The sequence below is a fragment of the Ranitomeya variabilis genome, chromosome 2 (assembly GCF_051348905.1).
Source record: "Ranitomeya variabilis isolate aRanVar5 chromosome 2, aRanVar5.hap1, whole genome shotgun sequence".
In the NCBI taxonomy this organism is placed as follows: domain Eukaryota; kingdom Metazoa; phylum Chordata; class Amphibia; order Anura; family Dendrobatidae; genus Ranitomeya; species Ranitomeya variabilis.
In genome coordinates, this window is record NC_135233.1 from 379,273,577 (window position 1) to 379,293,474 (window position 19,898).

The 19,898-nt window shown below is 48.7% G+C and overlaps 1 protein-coding gene across 2 annotated transcripts in view; it reads left to right on the top strand.

The window, feature by feature from the left end:
• LOC143806145 (uncharacterized) overlaps window positions 1-19,898 on the top strand; it is a 44,397-nt gene that overhangs the window by 1,835 nt on the left and 22,664 nt on the right. For both annotated transcript variants that reach the window (XM_077286129.1, XM_077286128.1), the window contains exons 2-9: window positions 1,098-1,134; window positions 3,393-3,525; window positions 4,922-5,020; window positions 5,909-5,977; window positions 17,670-17,762; window positions 18,087-18,185; window positions 18,739-18,852; window positions 19,579-19,683. In XM_077286129.1, coding sequence (XP_077142244.1) covers window positions 1,132-1,134; window positions 3,393-3,525; window positions 4,922-5,020; window positions 5,909-5,977; window positions 17,670-17,762; window positions 18,087-18,185; window positions 18,739-18,852; window positions 19,579-19,683 — 715 coding nt within the window. In that variant the 5' untranslated portion in view covers window positions 1,098-1,131. The remainder of the gene's footprint in view (window positions 1-1,097; window positions 1,135-3,392; window positions 3,526-4,921; window positions 5,021-5,908; window positions 5,978-17,669; window positions 17,763-18,086; window positions 18,186-18,738; window positions 18,853-19,578; window positions 19,684-19,898) is intronic.

The window sequence follows — 19,898 nt, forward strand, 5'->3', positions numbered from 1 at the left end:
CCCAAAATCGAAGATGCGCTAAGCCCAGCAGCATCAGGGGCTTATCTACAGCATTCTGTAATGCTGTAGATAAGCCCCCGATGTATCCTGAAAGATGAAAAAAATAGGTTAGATTATACTCACCCAGGGACGGTCCCGCTGCGGCCCGGTGCGATGGGCATCGCGATCCAGGGCCTCCTATCTTCATAGGATGACTTCCTCTTCTTGTCTTCACGCTGCGGCTGTTGAGGGTAGCCGCCGGCATGCAAGACTAGTATCACTGGCCCTTTGGCCCAGGGGGTCAGCCGGGGAGAAAGAGGAAGGTACTTACCCCGGCACCTGAATTTAACCCTTGTGGGTGTGGCCGGACGCCCCTTCCTCTGTCTTCCCGTTGGTCAGCTGGGCGTCCCAATTATGGCGTCACCTGGGGGAGTAGTGGGAGGGAGAATTGGCACTGCACGGTGTTTCCTACTAGCTTTTCCATAGGGGCTCTGCAGTCCGAGGCCCATTCCCTATGCGGTACCGTGCCTGCCATTCCTTAGTATACTGACCGGCTTGTCTAATTCTATATTGAAAATCAATCACAGCTTCAAATTTGACCATGGGGTCTAAAAAATAAAGTGAGGGAAAAAGTTGCAAAAATATTTAAAAACAAAAATATGATCTGCCCACATTTTTCCCAGTTAAAAATGAATAAAAAACACATTTGTCAGTAAAGTCTGATCAATTAAAACAGAATTATTGAACCCGTACATTAAAAAAAAAAAGCCTCAGTTGTTTTTTCATTACAGCTCCCCTAAAAAATGCATTAAAAAGGGAAGAGTATGTTGTATTTGCCTCAAAATTATAGCAATGAAAAATACAATTTGATAAAACAAACCGTCACAGCGCCAGCGATGATAAAAAAAAAATTGATTTTTCTGAAAAAATTAAACCACGAAAACAGAAAATTGTACATACATACATACTCCATGGCACCCCCAGCAACAATTGTCACGGGCGTCTCCTGTATGAATGGACTACATGCAGTACACAAGTTGGGGCCACTATGACCCGTCCTCTGGGGTTTCTGTCCAGTGGTTGGAAATACTGACATCACAACTCTTCTGTCTTCTCAGACAATCCGGGTGTCGGTGGAGCTGATGCTGAGTGATGGTGAGTAGTCGGTCCCGTCTTCAAGGCCTCACGTGCTCCTGTAGTTCTGTCTTCCAGGCCTCACGTGCTCCTGTAGTTCTGTCTTCCAGGCCTCACGTGCTCCTGCAGTTCTGTCTTCCAGGCCTCACATGCTCCTGCAGTTCTGTCTTCCAGGCCTCACGTGCTCCTGCAGTTCTGTCTTCCAGGCCTCACGTGCTCCTGCAGTTCTGTCTTCCAGGCCTCACGTGCTCCTGCAGTTCTGTCTTCCAGGCCTCACGTGCTCCTGCAGTTCTGTCTTCCAGGCCTCACGTGCTCCTGCAGTTCTGTCTTCCAGGCCTCACGTGCTCCTGCAGTTCTGTCTTCCAGGCCTCACACGCTCCTGCTGTTCTGTCTTTCGGGCCTCACGTGCTCCTGTAGTTCTGTCTTCCATTCCTCACACGCTCCTGTAGTTCTGTCTTCCAGGCCTCACATGCTCCTGTAGTTCTGTCTTCCAGGCCTCACACGCTTCTGTAGTTCTGTCTTCCAGGCCTCACACGCTTCTGTAGTTCTGTCTTCCAGGCCTCACGTGCTCCTGTAGTTCTGTCTTCCAGGCCTCACCTACTCCTGTAGTTCTGTCTTCCAGGCCTCATGTGCTCCTGTAGTTCTGTCTTCCAGGCCTCACACGCTCCTGTAGTTCTGTCTTCCAGGCCTCACACGCTCCTGTAGTTCTGTCTTCCAGGCCTCACATGCTCCTGTAGTTCTGTCTTCCAGGCCTCACATGCTCCTGTAGTTCTGTCTTCCAGGCCTCACACGCTTCTGTAGTTCTGTCTTCCATTCCTCACACGCTCCTGTAGTTCTGTCTTCCAGGCCTCACATGCTCCTGTAGTTCTGTCTTCCAGGCCTCACACGCTTCTGTAGTTCTGTCTTCCAGGCCTCACACGCTTCTGTAGTTCTGTCTTCCAGGCCTCACGTGCTCCTGTAGTTCTGTCTTCCAGGCCTCACCTACTCCTGTAGTTCTGTCTTCCAGGCCTCATGTGCTCCTGTAGTTCTGTCTTCCAGGCCTCACACGCTTCTGTAGTTCTGTCTTCCAGGCCTCACGTGCTCCTGTAGTTCTGTCTTCCAGGCCTCACCTACTCCTGTAGTTCTGTCTTCCAGGCCTCATGTGCTCCTGTAGTTCTGTCTTCCAGGCCTCACACGCTCCTGTAGTTCTGTCTTCCAGGCCTCACACGCTCCTGTAGTTCTGTCTTCCAGGCCTCACACGCTCCTGTAGTTCTGTCTTCCAGGCCTCACATGCTCCTGTAGTTCTGTCTTCCAGGCCTCACACGCTTCTGTAGTTCTGTCTTCCAGGCCTCACACGCTTCTGTAGTTCTGTCTTCCATTCCTCACATGCTCCTGTAGTTCTGTCTTCCAGGCCTCACATGCTCCTGTAGTTCTGTCTTCCAGGCCTCACACGCTTCTGTAGTTCTGTCTTCCAGGCCTCACACGCTTCTGTAGTTCTGTCTTCCAGGCCTCACGTGCTCCTGTAGTTCTGTCTTCCAGGCCTCACCTACTCCTGTAGTTCTGTCTTCCAGGCCTCATGTGCTCCTGTAGTTCTGTCTTCCAGGCCTCACACGCTCCTGTAGTTCTGTCTTCCAGGCCTCACATGCTCCTGTAGTTCTGTCTTCCAGGCCTCACACGCTTCTGTAGTTCTGTCTTCCAGGCCTCACACGCTTCTGTAGTTCTGTCTTCCAGGCCTCACACGCTTCTGTAGTTCTGTCTTCCAGGCCTCACACGCTTCTGTAGTTCTGTCTTCCAGGCCTCACGTGCTCCTGTAGTTCTGTCTTCCAGGCCTCACACACTCCTGTAGTTCTGTCTTCCGGGCCTCACACGCTCCTGTAGTTCTGTCTTCCAGGTCTCACATGCTCCTGTAGTTCTGTCTTCCAGGTCTCACACGCTTCTGTAGTTCTGTCTTCCAGGCCTCACCTACTCCTGTAGTTCTGTCTTCCAGGCCGCATGTGCTCCTGTAGTTCTGTCTTCCAGGCCTCACGTGCTCCTGTAGTTCTGTCCTGTCTCATCATTATTATCAGGCCTCGAGACATCTTGTGTCCGTAGTTGCTTTGATTTCAATTTTTTTCCACAAAAAGCCAAATCCAACAGATCAGAGAATGAGGACTCGGTGTGAAGATTGTGCTATTACAGCCCATGGGCGACGGTATATAGAGCCTCATGTATGAAGGACATGCGGCTCCACAATGGAGAAGTTTCCGGTGTCTCCATTAGTAATTATTATGCACTAATCGCTGCCGTCTTCTCTGTTGCAGGATGTAGGCGTTAACGATTTTGAGGATATCGCGGTGTATTTTTCTGAAGAGGAATGGGGCTGCCTGGGCGAGGAGCAGAAGAGGCTCTACAAGGAGGTGATGATGGAGAATTACACCGATGTCTGCTCCCTAGGTGAGGAAGCAGCGCTAAAAGGGGGTTTCCATTTCCACCACCTCTAGTTTTTTTTTTTTAGGTGCTTTATTCGCCCTTCCCTGGTCCAGAGCGGAGTCTCCACCGCTGCTCCTGGGGTCTCTTATTGTCTATAGCATCAACAGTGCTGCAGACAATCAGTGAGCTCAGCAGCTCGTGCTCTCAACTCAGGCAGGGGCACTGAACTACTGATTGGCTGCAGCGCTGGACCCAGCAGTCAGACTTCAACTGATCTAGGAGTTATCATTAAGGCTCCTTTCACACATCAGTTTTTTGCCATCAGTCGTAATCCATCGAATTTTTAAAAATTTAAAAAAAAGATCCGGCAACTGATGCCGCCGGATCCTTTTTTTTCTCATAGACTTGTATTAGCGACGGATTGTGATGGATGGCCTCACATTTCATCCGTCGTTTGCCGGATTCATCAAAAATTGTTTGTCCGGCTGCCGGAGACAACGGACAAAGTAACGTTTTTTGTGTACATCGAAAAAACAGACAGCGACGGATCTGACGTCGTCTGTCATTTGCTAGAATGGAAGCCTATGGGCGCTGGATCCGTCAAATGAAGGACTCCGGTGACGGATTCTGTTTTTTTAAACTGAGCATGCTCTGATTTTTTTTTTTTTTTAGCATCCAATTAGCCAGATCCGCTAGTTGAATCCTGCGAAAAAAATGGAACCGTCGCATCAGTTTTTCACAATATGCAACGGATTGACTGACGGGAAAAAACTGATGTGTGAAAGGGGCCTTAGCCTGTGGATAGGTTGTAACACCCCCATAACAAAAAGTCCTGCCACTATAAGGCCATGTGCACACGTTGTGGATTTGGCTGCGGATTCTCAGCAGTTTTCCATGCGTTGTACAGTACCATGTAAACCTATGGCAAACCAAATCCGCAGTGCACATGCTGCGGAAAATACCACGCAGAAATGCTGCGGTTTATTTTCCGCAGCATGTCAGTTCTTTGTGCGGATTTCGCTGCGTTTTACACCTGTTCCTTTATAGGAATCCGCAGGTGTAAAAACGCAGGTAAAATCTGCACAAAATCCGCAATGGAATCCGCAACATGTGCACATACCCTAAAGCTGCATCGATATCTGCAAACCTTTTTCTTCTCGGCTTTGGCAGCAAAATCCACATGTCTGACTTTACTGCGGATTTACCGCACATTTAACCCCTTCTGTTGTGGAAATTCCTGAAGAATCCTCTACATAGCGAACATGTGGCTATAACACTGCGCAGCATCCAATGCTTCCATGGTCAGATGTTACATGGGAGCGATCACCCAGCGGAGTGGTCATTTCCTGCCATCAGACTCCATGTAATGTGTCCATTATGGCGCCCATGTCGTCACTCATCCGACCTCTTGTGATTTCAGGGAGTTTCTACTTGAAGCCAGAAATAATATCCCGGATTGAACGAGGGAAGGAGCCGTGTGTAAAGAATCGGGGGCTGTGCAACGGGGAGACCCCCATGAGTAAGTGCGAAGGCTGTGAAACGTTTTGGTTTTAGGTCCCCGTTCCCTGGAGTCGCCCTTAATGCACCCGTAATCAGTACCCGTACGTTTCTCTCTGCCGCGGGTCTCTACGGTGGGACAGGAAGCAGTGACGGCTCATTCTGTGGTCACCCGGACCGCTCCCGTTCTGGGGACCTGAGCATTGCAGCCAACCACAGGCGTTAACCCGGAAATCATTGCTCCTGGTCTGAGCGGAGGACCGAGAACAGAAAAGAAATGGAAGTCTCCATCCCCTTTAACATCCCAGTGTGAACGTGTGGATGGTGGAAAGGATTGAGGCCCCATATTATTCCATACATTGACAAAAAAAAAATACATATTTTTTTGCTCCTCAGGACCCGATTCATTATTTACGTTTTGTTAAGTCCCTTTTCTTTTTTAACTTGTAGTTTTCGGTGACAAATTCATCAAAATGGCGCACGCGAATCATGAATTTTATGGAAAGATCAACATTTTTATTAACTTACTATTTTTTTTTTTTTTTGTCCTTATCTGATTTTAAAACGTTTTAGATGAAACCGTTGCACGTGTGGCAAACAATAGGTGACGTACATAGACTCGTTGGCGTAGAGCTACGACAAACTTCATGACTTTATAAAAAGTTGCGTTTCATGAATCGGTCTAAAACATCTGTAAAGGTCACATTGCCATAAAAAAATTAACGAAACCACAAAAGACAACGGGAGAAAAGGAGCAAATCGGGGGATGAAAATTCTTTAATTCAGAAGTATTCACTCCAAAAACCTGTGGGAAATGCAATGATGAATGGGACCGGGGCTCAGTGCTGGTGTGCAATATTCCGCCTTCTGTTTCATACAGGTGATTAATATCTGTTCTTTATATCTGCAGATTACGTCATTATAAAGCCGGACATCCTCGCTCAGCTCCCGGAGGTTTCGCCTGATGACGACGAGTCCGGTCAGTTTTCCAGACACGCTGAATGCCAAAGTCTTTATTATGGTTGGATGAAATGTGGTGGATTGAACGATTTGTCTGAAGTGGCTGATAAGAGGAAACAATAGCTTTCATCTGTGCAAAAAGGAGATAGTCTCCTTATTTAGCACCCCATCCCTTTTTTAGGAAAATTTTAAAAATCTAAAATTATTGCATCATTTTTTTTCCTTTTTTTTTTCCTTTTAAACCACACAGCACTTAAATAGGTTGTATAAAGAGTACAATTTAGTGATGAGCGAGTGTGCTCAGATAAGGTGTTATCTGAGCATGCTCGTGTCCTAATTGAGTATTTTCGGCGTGCTCGAAAAATCTGCCCGAGTCCTTGCGGCTGCAACACGAGGGGATTGTCTAACAAACAGGAAAGCCCGGCATGTGTTGCTGCTGTTGAAAATTCAGCAGCTGAGCATTTTTTTTTTTGAGCAAGCCAAAAATACTATTAGGACATGAGCATGCTCAGATAACACCTTATCCAAGCACGCTCGCTTATCACTAGTAAAATTGGAAAATTGTGAAAGTGCTTGTTAAAATGAGAAACTTTCCAATTTATTTCTTATTAAAATTCTTACCAGCCACCTCTGCAGTTTAATAGAAGTGGTCGATCTCCTAGGCAAAGATGCAGCGCTTCCGAGGTCTATTCTGTAGAGTTTGTGAGCGCTGCTCAGATCCATGGATCCGGCCAGTGTCCATGGTCCTCCGATGCTGAGAGGCAAAGTTACACAGGAGAGCGCACGGTGCAGCCCACCGACACTGCTAAGCCTCCGGTCCGAACTGTCAGTGACCTTTAACCCCTTCATGACCCAGCCTATTTTGGCCTTAATGACCTTGCCGTTTTTTGCAATTCTGACCAGTGTCCCTTTATGAGGTAATAACTCAGGAACGCTTCAACGGATCCTAGCGATTCTGAGATTGTTTTTTCGTGACATATTGGGCTTCATGTTAGTGGTAAATTTAGGTCGATAATTTTTGAGTTTATTTGTGAAAAAAACGGAAATTTGGCAAAAAATTTGAAAATTTCGCAATTTTCACATTTTGAATTTTTATTCTGTTAAACCAGAGAGTTATGTGACACAAAATAGTTAATAAATAACGTTTCCCACATGTCTACTTTACATCAGCACAATTTTGGAAACAATTTTTTTTTTTGCTAGGAAGTTATAAGGGTTAAAATTTGACCAGTGATTTCTCATTTTTACAACAAAATTTACAAAACCATTTTTTTTAGGGACCACCTCACATTTGAAGTCATTTTGAGGGTTCTATATGGCTGAAAATACCCAAAAGTGACACCATTCTAAAAACTGCACCCCTCAAGGTGCTCAAAACCACATTCAAGAAGTTTATTAACCCTTCAGGTGTTTCACAGCAGCAGAAGCAACATGGAAGTAAAAAATGAACATTTAACTTTTTAGTCACAAAAATGATCTTTTAGCAACAATTTTTTTATTTTCCCAAGGGTAAAAGGAGAAACTGGACCAGGGACGTTGTTGTCCAATTTGTCCTGAGTACGCTGATACCTCATATGTGGGGGTAAACCACTGTTTGGGCGCACGGCAGAACTCGGAAGGGAAGGAGCGCCATTTGACTTTTTGAATGAAAAATTGGCTCCAATCTTTAGCGGACACCATGTCGCGTTTGGAGAGCCCCCGTGTGCCTAAACATTGGAGCTCCCCCACAAGTGACCACATTTTGGAAACTAGACCCCCCAAGGAACTTATCTAGAAGCATAGTGAGCACTTTAAACCCCCAGGTGCTTCACAAATTGATCCGTAAAAATGAAAAAGTACTTTTTTTTCACAAAAAAATTATTTTAGCCTCAATTTTTTCATTTTCACATGGGCAACAGGATAAAATGGATCCTAAATTTTGTTGGGCAATTTCTCCTGAGTACACCAATACCTCACATGTGGGGGTAAACCACTGTTTGGGCACATGGTAAGGCTCGGAAGGGAAGGAGCGCCATTTGACTTTTTGAATGGAAAATTATCTCCATCGTTAGCGGACACCATGTCGCGTTTGGAAAGCCCCTGTGTGCCTAAACATTGGAGCTCCTCCACAAGTGACCCCATTTTGGAAACTAGACCCCCCAAGGAACTCATCCAGAGGCATAGTGAGCACTTTAAACCCCCAGGTGCTTCACAAATTGATCCGCAAAAATGAAAAAGTACTTTTTTTTCACACAAAATTTCTTTTAGCCTCAATTCTTTCATTTTCACATGGGCAACAGGATAAAATGGATCCTAAAATTTGTTGGGCAATTTCTCCTGAGTATGCCGATACCTCATATGTGGGGGTAAACCACTGTTTGGGTGCACGGCAAGGCTCGGAAGGGGAGGCGTGCCATTTGACTTTTTGAATGGAAAATTAGCTCCAATCGTTAGCGGACACCATGTCGCGTTTGGAGAGCCCCTGTGTGCCTAAACATTGGAGCTCCCCTACAAGTGACCCCATTTTGGAAACTAGACCCCCCAAGAAACTTATCTAGATGCATAGTGAGCACTTATAACCCCCAGGTGCTTCACAGAAGTTTATAACGCAGAGCCGTGAAAATAAAAAAATAATTTTTCTTTCCTCAAAAATGATTTTTAGCCCAGAATTTTTTATTTTCCCAAGGGTAATAGGAGAAATTGGACCCCAAATGTTGTTGTCCAGTTTGTTCTGAGTACGATGATACCCCATATGTGGGGGTAAACCACTGTTTGGGCGCACGGCAGGGCTCGGAAGGGAAGGCACGCCATTTGGCTTTTTGAATGGAAAATTAGCTCCAATCATTAGCGGACACCATGTCGCGTTTGGAGAGCCCCTGTGTGCCTAAACATTGGAGCTCCCGCACAAGTGACCCCATTTTGGAAACTAGACCTCCCAAGGAACTAATCTAGATGTGTGGTGAGCACTTTGAACCCCCAAGTGCTTCACAGAAGTTTATAACGCAGAGCCATGAAAATAAAAAATAATTTTTCTTTTCTCAAAAATGATTTTTTAGCCCACAATTTTTTATTTTCCCAAGGGTAACAGGAGAAATTGGACCCCAAAAGTTGTTGCCCAGTTTCTCCTGAGTACGCTGATACCCCATATGTGGGGGTAAACCACTGTTTTGGCACACGTCGGGGTTCGGAAGGGAAGTAGTGACGTTTTGAAATGCAGACTTTGATGGAATGCTCTGCGGGCGTCAGGTTGCGTTTGCAGAGCCCCTGATGTGCCTAAACAGTAGGAACTCCCCACAATTGACTCCATTTTGGAAACTAGACCCCCAAGGGAACTTATCTAGATGTGTAGTGAGCACTTTGAGCCCCCAAGTGCTTCACAGAAGTTTATAACGCAGAGCCGTGAAAATAATAAATGTGTTTCCTTTCCTCAAAAATATTTTTTTAGCCCAGAATTTTTTATTTTTGCAAGAGTAACAGGAGAAATTGGACCCCAAAAGTTGTTGTCCAGTTTCTCTTGAGTACGCTGATACCCCATATGTGGGGGTAAACCACTGTTTGGGCACATGCCGGGGCTCGGAAGGGAAGTAGTGACGTTTTGGAATGCAGACTTTGATGGAATGGTCTGCGGGCATCATGTTACGTTTGCAGAGCCCCTGATATGCCTAAACAGTAGAAACCCCCCACAAGTGACCCCATTTTGGAAACTAGACCCCCCAAGGAACTTATCTAGATGTGTGGTGAGCACGTTCAACCCCCAAGTGCTTCACAGAAGTTTACAACGCAGAGCCGTGAAAATAAAAAATCATTTTTCTTTCCTCAAAAAAGATGTTTTAGCAAGCAATTTTTTATTTTCACAAGGGTAACAGGAGAATTTGGACCCCAATATTTGTTGCCCAGTTTGTTGTGAGTACGCTGATACCCCATATGTGGGGGTAAACCACTGTTTGGGCACACGTCAGGGCTCGGAAGGGAAGTAGTGACATTTGAAATGCAGACTTTGATGGAATGGTCTGCGGGCGTCACATTGCATTTGCAGAGCCCCTGATGTGCCTAAACAGTAGAAACACCCCACAAGTGACCCCATTTTGGAAACTAGACCCCCGAAGGAACTTATCTAGATGTGTGGTGAGCACTTTCAACCCCCAAGTGCTTCACAGAAGTTTATAACGCAGAGCCGTGAAAATAAAAAATAATTGTTCTTTCCTCAAAAATTATGTTTTAGCAAGTAATTTTTTATTTTTGCAAGGGTAACAGGAGAAATTAGACCCCATCAGTTGTTGCCCAGTTTGTCCTGAGTACGCTGGTACCCCAAATGTGGGGGTAAACCACTGTTTGGGCGCACGTCGGGGCTTGGAAGGGCGGGAGCACCATTTGACTTTTTGAACGCAAGATTGGCTGGAATCAATGGTGGCGCCATGTTGCGTTTGGAGACCCCTGATGTGCCTAAACAGTGGAAACCCCTCAATTCTAACTTCAACACTAACCCCAAAACACCCCTAATCCTAATCCCAACTGTAGCCATAACCCTAATCACAACCTTAACCCCAACACACCCCTAACCGCAACACACCCGTAACCCTAATTCCAACCCTAATCCTAACCCTAATCCCAACCGTAACCCTAATCCCAACCCTAACCACAACTGTAACCCCAACACACCCCTAACCCTATCCGTAACCCTAACCACAAGCCTAATCTTAACCCTATTTCAAACCCTAGCCCTAATTCCAACCCTAACTCTAATTCCAACCCTAACCCTAAGGCTATGTGCCCACGTTGCGGATTCGTGTGAGATTTTTCCGCACGATTTTTGAAAAATCTGCAGGTAAAAGGCACTGCGTTTTACCTGCGGATTTACAGCAGATTTCCAGTGTTTTTTTCTCCTACGCCTCATTGGGGGACACAGACCGTGGGTGTTATGCTGCTGCCACTAGGAGGACACTAAGTGATACAAAGAAAGTTAGCTCCTCCCCTGCAGTATACACCCTCCTGCTGGCCCTCAGCTAACCAGTTCTTGCTTAGTGTCTTAGGAGGCACTTGGGTCTTTTTTCCCAGACCCCATCTTTGTTTTAATTTTTGATTTTTTAATTTTATGTAAATTTTTAATTTTTTATTTAACGGAGTGAAGGGGGCGACGGGTCCTTTTTTTCATAAGGTCCGCTCTCCCCCGAACCAACAACAGGCGAGCACGGCGAGTATACCTCCCCGTCCCTCTCCTGCGACGTATGGCGCACGGAAAAAAGTTTGCGCCAGGGCAACGGTTCCTTTTTTGGTCCCGATTTCCCCCAACCCCCTCCAGGACCCTGCATTACAGCGATGTAATTTGGAGACGTAGGCAGTCCGGAGGGGATGTTGTGCCGCAGCCCCCCTCTGCTACAGAGATGCATCAGGGGCCTCTCCATCCCCATCCAGGGTGCATGGATTGAGCTTACAGACTCACAGAAGCGCCCAGCAGACCTGTGAGATCCGGGATGGCGGCTGTAAGTACCTTCTGGGGACTCCCCCCTGCTCCCCCTCAGCGGCAGCGATGCAGTCTGGGTCCCCAGGGAGAGGCACCGCCGACCGGTGGTCGGTGGTGCTCGGCGGCGCTCCGTCGCGGCCGCCGCCGCACATCGTCGGCAGGGCCCATAAATTTAGGCCCCGGCTTCTTCAGCCGGAGTAGGCCGCAGTGGCCTCTATGGGGTAGGCGCCGGCAGTACTTGCGGCAGAGCCCCTGGGGACAGGCGCCGGCGGTCGGGAACTGCGGCGGTTAGCGTCGCTCTGTTGCGGCCGCCGCGCATCCCCAGGCAGGCTGGAAATTTAGTCCCCGGCTTTTCAGCTGGAGTAGGCCGCAGTGGGCAGATCCCTCCCACGGCCGTAACCCCGCCCCCCTAGATCGGCGCTTCTCGTCTGGGACGAGAGGCGCCCTGCAGATCTCGGGGGCCATGCTTCCTCACGCTGCCTGCCTGGAAGATGCGGTCCTGGGGGTGCCACTGGCCAGTACGCCAGCGGCAATCATTCGGCGCGCGGCCCGCCGACGCGCTCCACCGGCAGGCTCCATAAATTTAGTCCCCGGCTTTTGCAGCCGGACTAGGCCGCAGTTGAAATCCTTTTCAGGAGCGGAGGTGCTTTCATGGTCCCGATGGGCTGAACTTCGTGGATGTACAGAAGCCCCCCTCCATGGTCCGGGCAGCCTCCTCCACCACTGTGAAAGCGGACAAGGAGGCGGACGGTTCCTCTCCACCTCCCTAACAAAGGGATGATGGATTGAGGTTTATCTCTCTATCCCTGCACCGTCCACGCTGCAATACCCGACATCCGCGGCGGCTCCATGCCGGGACGCGCACCGTTGGTAAGTGGATTCTGCCAGCAATGGGCTTCTGCAGCGGGATATTGACAGGCAGTCTCAGACTTCCCTGTGGCCACCTCCCTGAGGTAACGCTCCAGTCGGCTAACAAATTTTGCTCCCGGCTTCGGCCGATGTGTAGTACAGAAGCGCACTGTGTCGCCTCAAGGCGGCTTAGCCTTTTTTCCTGGCGCTTAGCGCCTGACGCAGAAGCGCTCAATTTTCTCGAGCAACGGGTGACCACCCCTAACTTTTACGCTGAAGCCGGCTGCAGAAATTTACGCCCCGGCTGGGGCCTATCATGGAAGTTTCGAGGCTCCGCCCATGTCGTGCCTGTAGCTCCGCCCCCTAAATTGGCGCTTCTCGCTCGCTGCGAGATTTTACCTAACCCGCATGACCAGTATTCCTGGTCTTAAAGTCACACGACCAGTATTCTCTGGTCTTAAAGGCACGTGACCAGTATTTCCTGGTCTTAAAGGCACGTGACCAGTATTTCCTGGTCTTAAAGGCACGTGACCAGTATTCCCTGGTCTTAAAGGCACGTGACCAGTATTCCCTGGTCTTAAGGGTACGTGACCAGTATCCCCTGGTCTTAAGGGTACGTGACCAGTATCCCCTGGTCTTAAAGGCACGTGACCAGTATTCCCTGGTCTTACAGGCACGTGACCAGTATTCCCTGGTCTTAAGGGCGCGTGACCAGAATTCCCGGGTTTTAAAGGCACACGTCCAGTTTTCCCTGGTCTTAAAGGCACACGACCAGTATTCCCTGGTCTTAATGGCGCACGACCAGTATTCCCTGGTCTTAAAGGCACACGACCAGCATTCTCTGGTCTTAAAGCCACACGACCAGTAATCCCTGGTCTTAAAGGCAGACGACCAGTATTCCCTGGTCTTAAAGGCACACTACCAGTATTCCCTGGTCTTAAAGGCACACGACCAGTTTTCCCTGGTCTTAACGGCACACGACCAGTATTCCCTGGTCTTGAGGGCACCATGACCAATCCGAAACTGGTCATAAATGAGGAGCCCTCTGCCGCTGATCCCAGTTTATCCCAGTGTAACTAGTTCCCTCAGCCTAAACTCCCTCGTAGATCTTTTGCCATCCAGTCCGGATATGCGATTCACTGGACAGAAGCCTCTACGCGGGACGCTATGCCTGGTCTGATTTTTAACGGCGACAGGCACTTTAAAGGGCGCCGGTCTCCCCACACCATCAACAGACGGGCACTCGAAGGTCCAGGCCTAACGCCAGACAGCCTGTCCTGTCCACCCGGAGACTTGCACTCTGTGGATGTACAGAGGCATCCCTTTTTTCGGGCGTCTGAGCACCCCCCTCTGCATCACCACTATTTAACAGAAGATGCAAGTAGGCGTATTTCCCTCTCCACTTCCTTGTTAAGAGGATGGTGGATCGAGGCTCCTAATTTTTAACTCTGCAATGACCTGCTGGAAGCAGCGGCGCATTCTGCCACTCGGCAGATTAACCGGGTACAATCTCCTGTGGTTTACCTACCAGTATCCCTGCCCGATATGTCCTCAATTAAAAATGCCACGATCTGTCAAATAGCAGCGGGAGACTAACGAACAATCGTACGTTTCCGCAGCCCCGACCAACAATGAAAGGGTTGTCCAGGACAGTCTAGATCTAAGGGATCTTGGTTACTAAGAGGTGGAACGATAAGTAGGACCGATTCCGGACCTCAAACTTCTAACAATCTTTTCACAAGGTTCTTCTTCGAATGGAGTTTCATCCGCTCAGCCATTACTTCAACAAAAAAGGTGCAATTTCGGGCATCCATCGACATTCGGGATGCCTAACCTCTTCAAAAATTCCTTTTGCTTTTCCATTCGTGAACAGCATTTAGGTCACGACCTTGTTCTTCGGCCTTGCTACCGCATCCAGGGTGTTCGCAAGGGTCATGGTGGCTGTCATCTTGCACCTAGAGGCGTGGTCGTCCTATCCTGTTTGACCGACTGTTTACCCACCCTTGCAGGACTACCCTAAGTCGTCTATATCACTTGCGATACCCTCTCACCTGGGCTGGTGGCTAGACTTAGACTACTCCTCATTTCCAGCCCAGCAGATATCCTTTTTTGAGGATGATCCAGTATTCTTCCAGAAGGGTGGTAAATCTCCCTCCAGACAAGGTCATGGTTTTTCAACAGGGAGCTCGCGCTCTTGCTCACTCCCCCCCCTCATTTCATTTGATTTACTGGGAGGGTTCCAAAAAAAAAAAAAAAAAAAAAACGGAGACGACAATGGAAACAGTTTCCTTTGCTTCGTTAGTTTTCAGCAAGTCAAGCAGCTTTTCAGACGATAGTCTCTGAGCTCCTTCTTCATCCGGAGTTTTTTCTCTCCCGGTTCCATGGTTACTAGTAACTTCCAATGCCAGTCCTCTTCTCCCGATCATTGCTCTGGAGATCTCAAGGGTAGTCCTATAGTAGGTCCACTCCTTATGGCGGGTCAACCCATCCGAATTCAATTGGACAACGCCACGGCTGTCATACGTCAATCATCTAGCGAGTACCCACGTTCAAGCACCATGGCCAAAGTACCTCACATGGGCCGAGATCTATCACTCGGTGATCTTGGCAGTTCATATCCCAGAAGTAGAACTCTGGGCTGCGAACATATTTAGCCGTCAGGGTTTCACCTCAAGTGAGTGGGAACTTCACCGGAAGTATTCCATCAGACCCGCCTTCACTGGAGCTCTACAGTTGTAGCTCGGATGGCGTCCTGACTGATCGCCGGTGTACTGGAGTTGGTTGTTCGGCCTCGAGATCCAGGAGCCTTCGCACTGCATGCTCCGGTTATTCCGTGGTACCAGTTTCCACTTCCGAAAGCTTTTCAGAAGCAGAAAGGGCCCCAGTGATCCTCGGAAATCCGTACTGACCACGTCAGTTCGCTTGCGGAGCTGGTAGCTTTCTGTATTTCTGCAACAAAACTGCAAGTAGGGACCACCTCGCAGGATGTTTTTCACATGTAATTCTTCCCTTTTGCATACCGTTAGATCACTGGGATCTATTCTCTTAGGGAAGGTTGCCCCCTTTTCTCTCGGCGATATCCTCATTCTGACGAGTCTTCGGTGCTAACGGGTCTTTTCAGATTTTTTTCTCTTATTTCCTTCAAGGCAGGTTGTCCTCAAGCCTTCCCTGTCCCTAGTTATCAAGGTGGTATTGTATTACTACTGTCATGAGGGCATAGTTCCTCCCTCATCTCTTTGGGCACCACTCCACAAAATGGAATGAGGTCCCCATATTCCGGACAGAGCAAGTGCTCTAAGTAGGTATGTCTTGAGGATGGCGTCCTTCCGAAGGTTGGACACTGTATCTTGGGTTTCCTACCGGTAAGAGGAAGGCTTCCTGACTTTTACAGGAAGGGTTTGGCCGTCTCCATCGGCCATTTAGCCTGGTGTATTCTTTCACCATCCAGTAGTCCTTCCGTGTTAGATGACAGCCTATCTCCCCGTCTATCGTGGGTTCCAGGCACCAGGCGTCAACAAGACACGCCTGCACGTTTGCGGATTCGTCCAGTCCGCATGCATCCTTGAAGCATTATAATTCCCAGACTTCCACAGATGTGACTCTGGGTAGGCGGACTCTGCAGGCCGCGGTGGCGCACTCGTAAGTAGCAGTTACACAGAGCCTGATCTGACGTTGTCCCCACCCAGGGACTGCTTTGGTACGTCCCACGGTCTGTGTCCCCCAATGAGGCGTAGGAGAAAAGGAGATTTTTGTTTACTTACCGTAAAATCTTTTTCTCCGAGCCAATCATTGGGGGACACAGCTCCCACCCTAGTATTGGCTTATGCTTGTTTTTACAATCCGATATGCTATACTCTCATATATAATATGACATGCTGTAAGCTAATATGTTGTTACTGATCTCCTACTGCTTTTTGCACCGAACTGGTTAGCTGAGGGCCAGCAGGAGGGTGTATACTGCAGGGGAGGAGCTAACTTTCTTTGTATCACTTAGTGTCCTCCTAGTGGCAGCAGCATAACACCCACGGTCTGTGTCCCCCAATGATTGGCTCGGAGAAAAAGATTTTACGGTAAGTAAACAAAAATCTCCTTTTTGTGCAGATTTCACCTGCGGATTCCTATTGAGGAACAGGTGTAAAACGCTGCGGAATCCGCACAAAGAATTGACATGCTGCGGAAAATACAACGCAGCGTTTCTGCACGGAATTTTCCGCACCATGGGCACAGCGGATTTGGTTTTCCTTAGGTGTACATGGTACTGTAAACCTGATGGAAAACTGCTTCGAATTCGCAGCGGCCAATCCGCTGCGGATCCGCTGCCAATCCGCGGCCAATCCGCTGCGGATCCGCGGCCAATCCGCTGCGGATCCGCTGCCAATCCGCTGCGGATCCGCGGCCAATCCGCTGCGGATCCGCGGCCGATCCGCTGCCGATCCGCTGCCGATCCGCGGCCGATCCGCTCTGTGTGCACATGCCATAACCCTACCCCTAACCCTACCCGTAACCCTAACCCTACCCCTAACCCTACCCCTAGTTCTAACCCTAGTTCTAACCCTAACCCTAGTGGAAAAAGAAAAAAAAATATTTTCTTTATTTTATTATTGTCCCTACCTATGGGGGTGATAAAGGGGGGGGGTTTATTTATTATTTTTTTATTTTGATCGCTGTGATAGAACCTACCACAGCGATCAAAATGTACCTCTAATGAATCTGCCGGCCGGCGGGCGCACTGAGCATGCGCCCGCCATTTTGGAAGATGGCGGCGCCCATGATGGAGGCGGACGGGGACCGGGAGCCTCGGTAAGTATAAGGGGGGGGAGATCGGGGCACGAGGGGGGCGTCGGAGCACGGGGGGGGTGACATAGGAGCAGGGGGGGAGCGGGCAGGAGGACGGGGGAGCGGATAGCAGGACGGGGGAGCCGGCAGGCGGACGGAGGGGACCGGACCCTATAACGGAGCACTGGGGGGGCGATCGGTGGGGTGTGGGGGGGTCACATTAGTGTTTCCAGCCATGGCCGATGATATTGCAGCATCGGCCATGGCTGGATTGTAATATTTCACCAGTTTTTTAGGTGAAATATTACAAATCGCTCTGATTGGCAGTTTCACTTTCAACAGCCAATCAGAGCGATCGTAGCCACGGGGGGGTGAAGCCACCCCCCCTGGGCTGAAGTACCACTCCCCCTCTCCCTGCAGATCGGGTAAAATAGGAGTTAACCCTTTCACCCGATCTGCAGGGATGCGATCTTTCCATGACGCCACATAGGCGTCATAGGTCGGATTGGCACGGGTTTTCATGACGCCTACGTGGCGTCAAAGGTCGGGAAGGGGTTAATAAACGCCCCCATTAAGTTCAATGTCCCAGCGCCTCCCAGTCCACGATCAGGTAGAAGTGCAGTGACGTCTTATTCTTCTCTCACAGACTACATTTATCTGGAAATTGATTCAGACTCGGAACAGGAAAGAGAATCTTTCAGAAGTGACGGCTCCGAGATAGAAGATGACGACCTCTCAGGTGGGTGCTGGTGAACGCGGACACATTGGGGCTGATTTACCAAAACCGCACAACTCTTAGACAGTGGAAACCTAGATGAGACCGTACTAATGCTCCGGGTGATCAGTGTCGCGTCTTTACACTTCTCCTCTCAGGTTACTCCACCTATTAGTTGTCGTATTACTTTGGTAAAGTACGTAACACAACAAAGTGGAGCCCAGGATCACACTCGGGCCGCGGCCAATAATCCCGGACCTGAGTATGTGCCGCACTGTGTGTCACATAATACTGATCTGGGAGCGATGATTGTCCAGGATAATATTCTGTGGATTTCTCTGTATACAGATTGTGTATATTTGGGCTCCGAGGTGTCGTCATTACCGGAGCCACGAGTACGAGAAACTGTCAGGGAGGCAGCGGAGCGGGAGGACGGAAACGCGTTGGGTAAGAACAAACCAAACACCGCCGGTACCTGCTCCTGTGTGACGTCACTGACCATACCTTGTCTGTAGGAGTACACCCGGGGCGTCTTGCATGCCCCTCTCCTTCGCCTCCCCGTACTGTCTGGTTGCTTCCAGCCCGCTTCCGCTTGGGTCTTTGGTCACTTGGTGCCACGGGACCAGTGTATAACGGTACAAGCGCAGTGCATGAGATTCACACCGTGAAGAATATTCTCATCTGCAGATGTCGCTGTTTATTTTACTCTTTCCAGTGCAAAATGTATGACCTGTGCCAGGATGTGATACAGGGTTGTACAATACATGCCACTAGTTCCAAAACAGCGCCCCCTCTGCTGATGGCATGTAAGTTCTACTGCAGGTTACTTCTGTGTATCGGAGCTGCAGTACCGGACACGGTCCGTGGTTTTCTAATCCTGTACAACCCCTCTAAGTGTTCGGAGGATACAGCGGTGCCCGTATTTTATACTATGGCACAATGCGCTGCAGATTATTGATGAGCGCAGAGTAATCTCAGCAGCGCCGTGTGCTTTGTACAGATTATATATACGTGGATTCTGAGGATGATGAGAGCGAGGAGCATGAAACGGGAGCGGACGAGCTGGAGGAGAACGAAGAGGAGGATGAAGATGATGAACACAACGATGGCTCTGGTAAGTGTAGAAGGATGTATGTTGGTGTCTTGATTCCTTCACCCTGAGCAGGAGAAATGTAGGGGGTTTCATGTTGCTTAAAGGGGTTTTGAATTTTCAGAAAACCTCTGTATCCAGGCAAAGAAAAAACAAGCTGTGTTTTCTCCCCATCTCCACCGCTGCTCCCAGTGTCTGCTATTGTCAGCAGCTCTCATGTCACGACAATAGCGCTGCAGCCAATCACTGAGCTCTGCCCGAATAGACGGAATGAGCCACTCAAAGCTGCTGTCCTCACTGATTAGCTGCAGCGCTGCAGATTATAACGGACACTGGGAGTAGCAGCAGAGATTCAGGTCTGGACTCGGGGAGAGAGAGTAAGGTACAATATCTTAGTATCGCGGCACGTCTCCTGCTTACAGGAACCCTCTGCTGCCCATAACAATTATTTTTTTTTTTTTGCTTGCATAAATGATTTGTTCCCATGATGAAGGAGCATTTTGCTGGTTCATTGGGTGATTGTGTACACGGGCTGATAACCAGGAGGGAGCTCCTGTAAGTGCAGCTTTAGACGGTCCCATTGTTGGCTGCATCTTTGGTGCCTTGCTGTTGCTAATCAAGTGAGACCTCGGGTACATAAAACTTGCAAGTTTACTATATTTTTACTTCGTTTTCTTGATTATTTTTGATGATTATCGCACTCATTTCTCAGTCTTTTGCTTTATACTTTTTTTTTTTCCATTTATGAAGATTGTTTCTGTGTGGAACCGGACACAACCCCAACAACCGATCTGCAGACGAGGACACTGGTGAAGTGTGAAGATCAGAGTGAGAAGAAGCGAGTGATGGATGTGGGTGAGTGTCAGGAAGTTTCTCCCTAGGGAGGTCTTCAGTCTTTTCCATACGGCTGAAGATGGCGGGAAATCTTCATAATTGTAGATATTCAGGGAGGATATAACGGACCTTAGTGCAGATCTCGGCATATCTGATCGCTTGTGACAGATGACCGATATACTCTGATAAGTATAAGTGACCTTCCGCCCTGCAATGAAAGCTACTTTACATTTGTC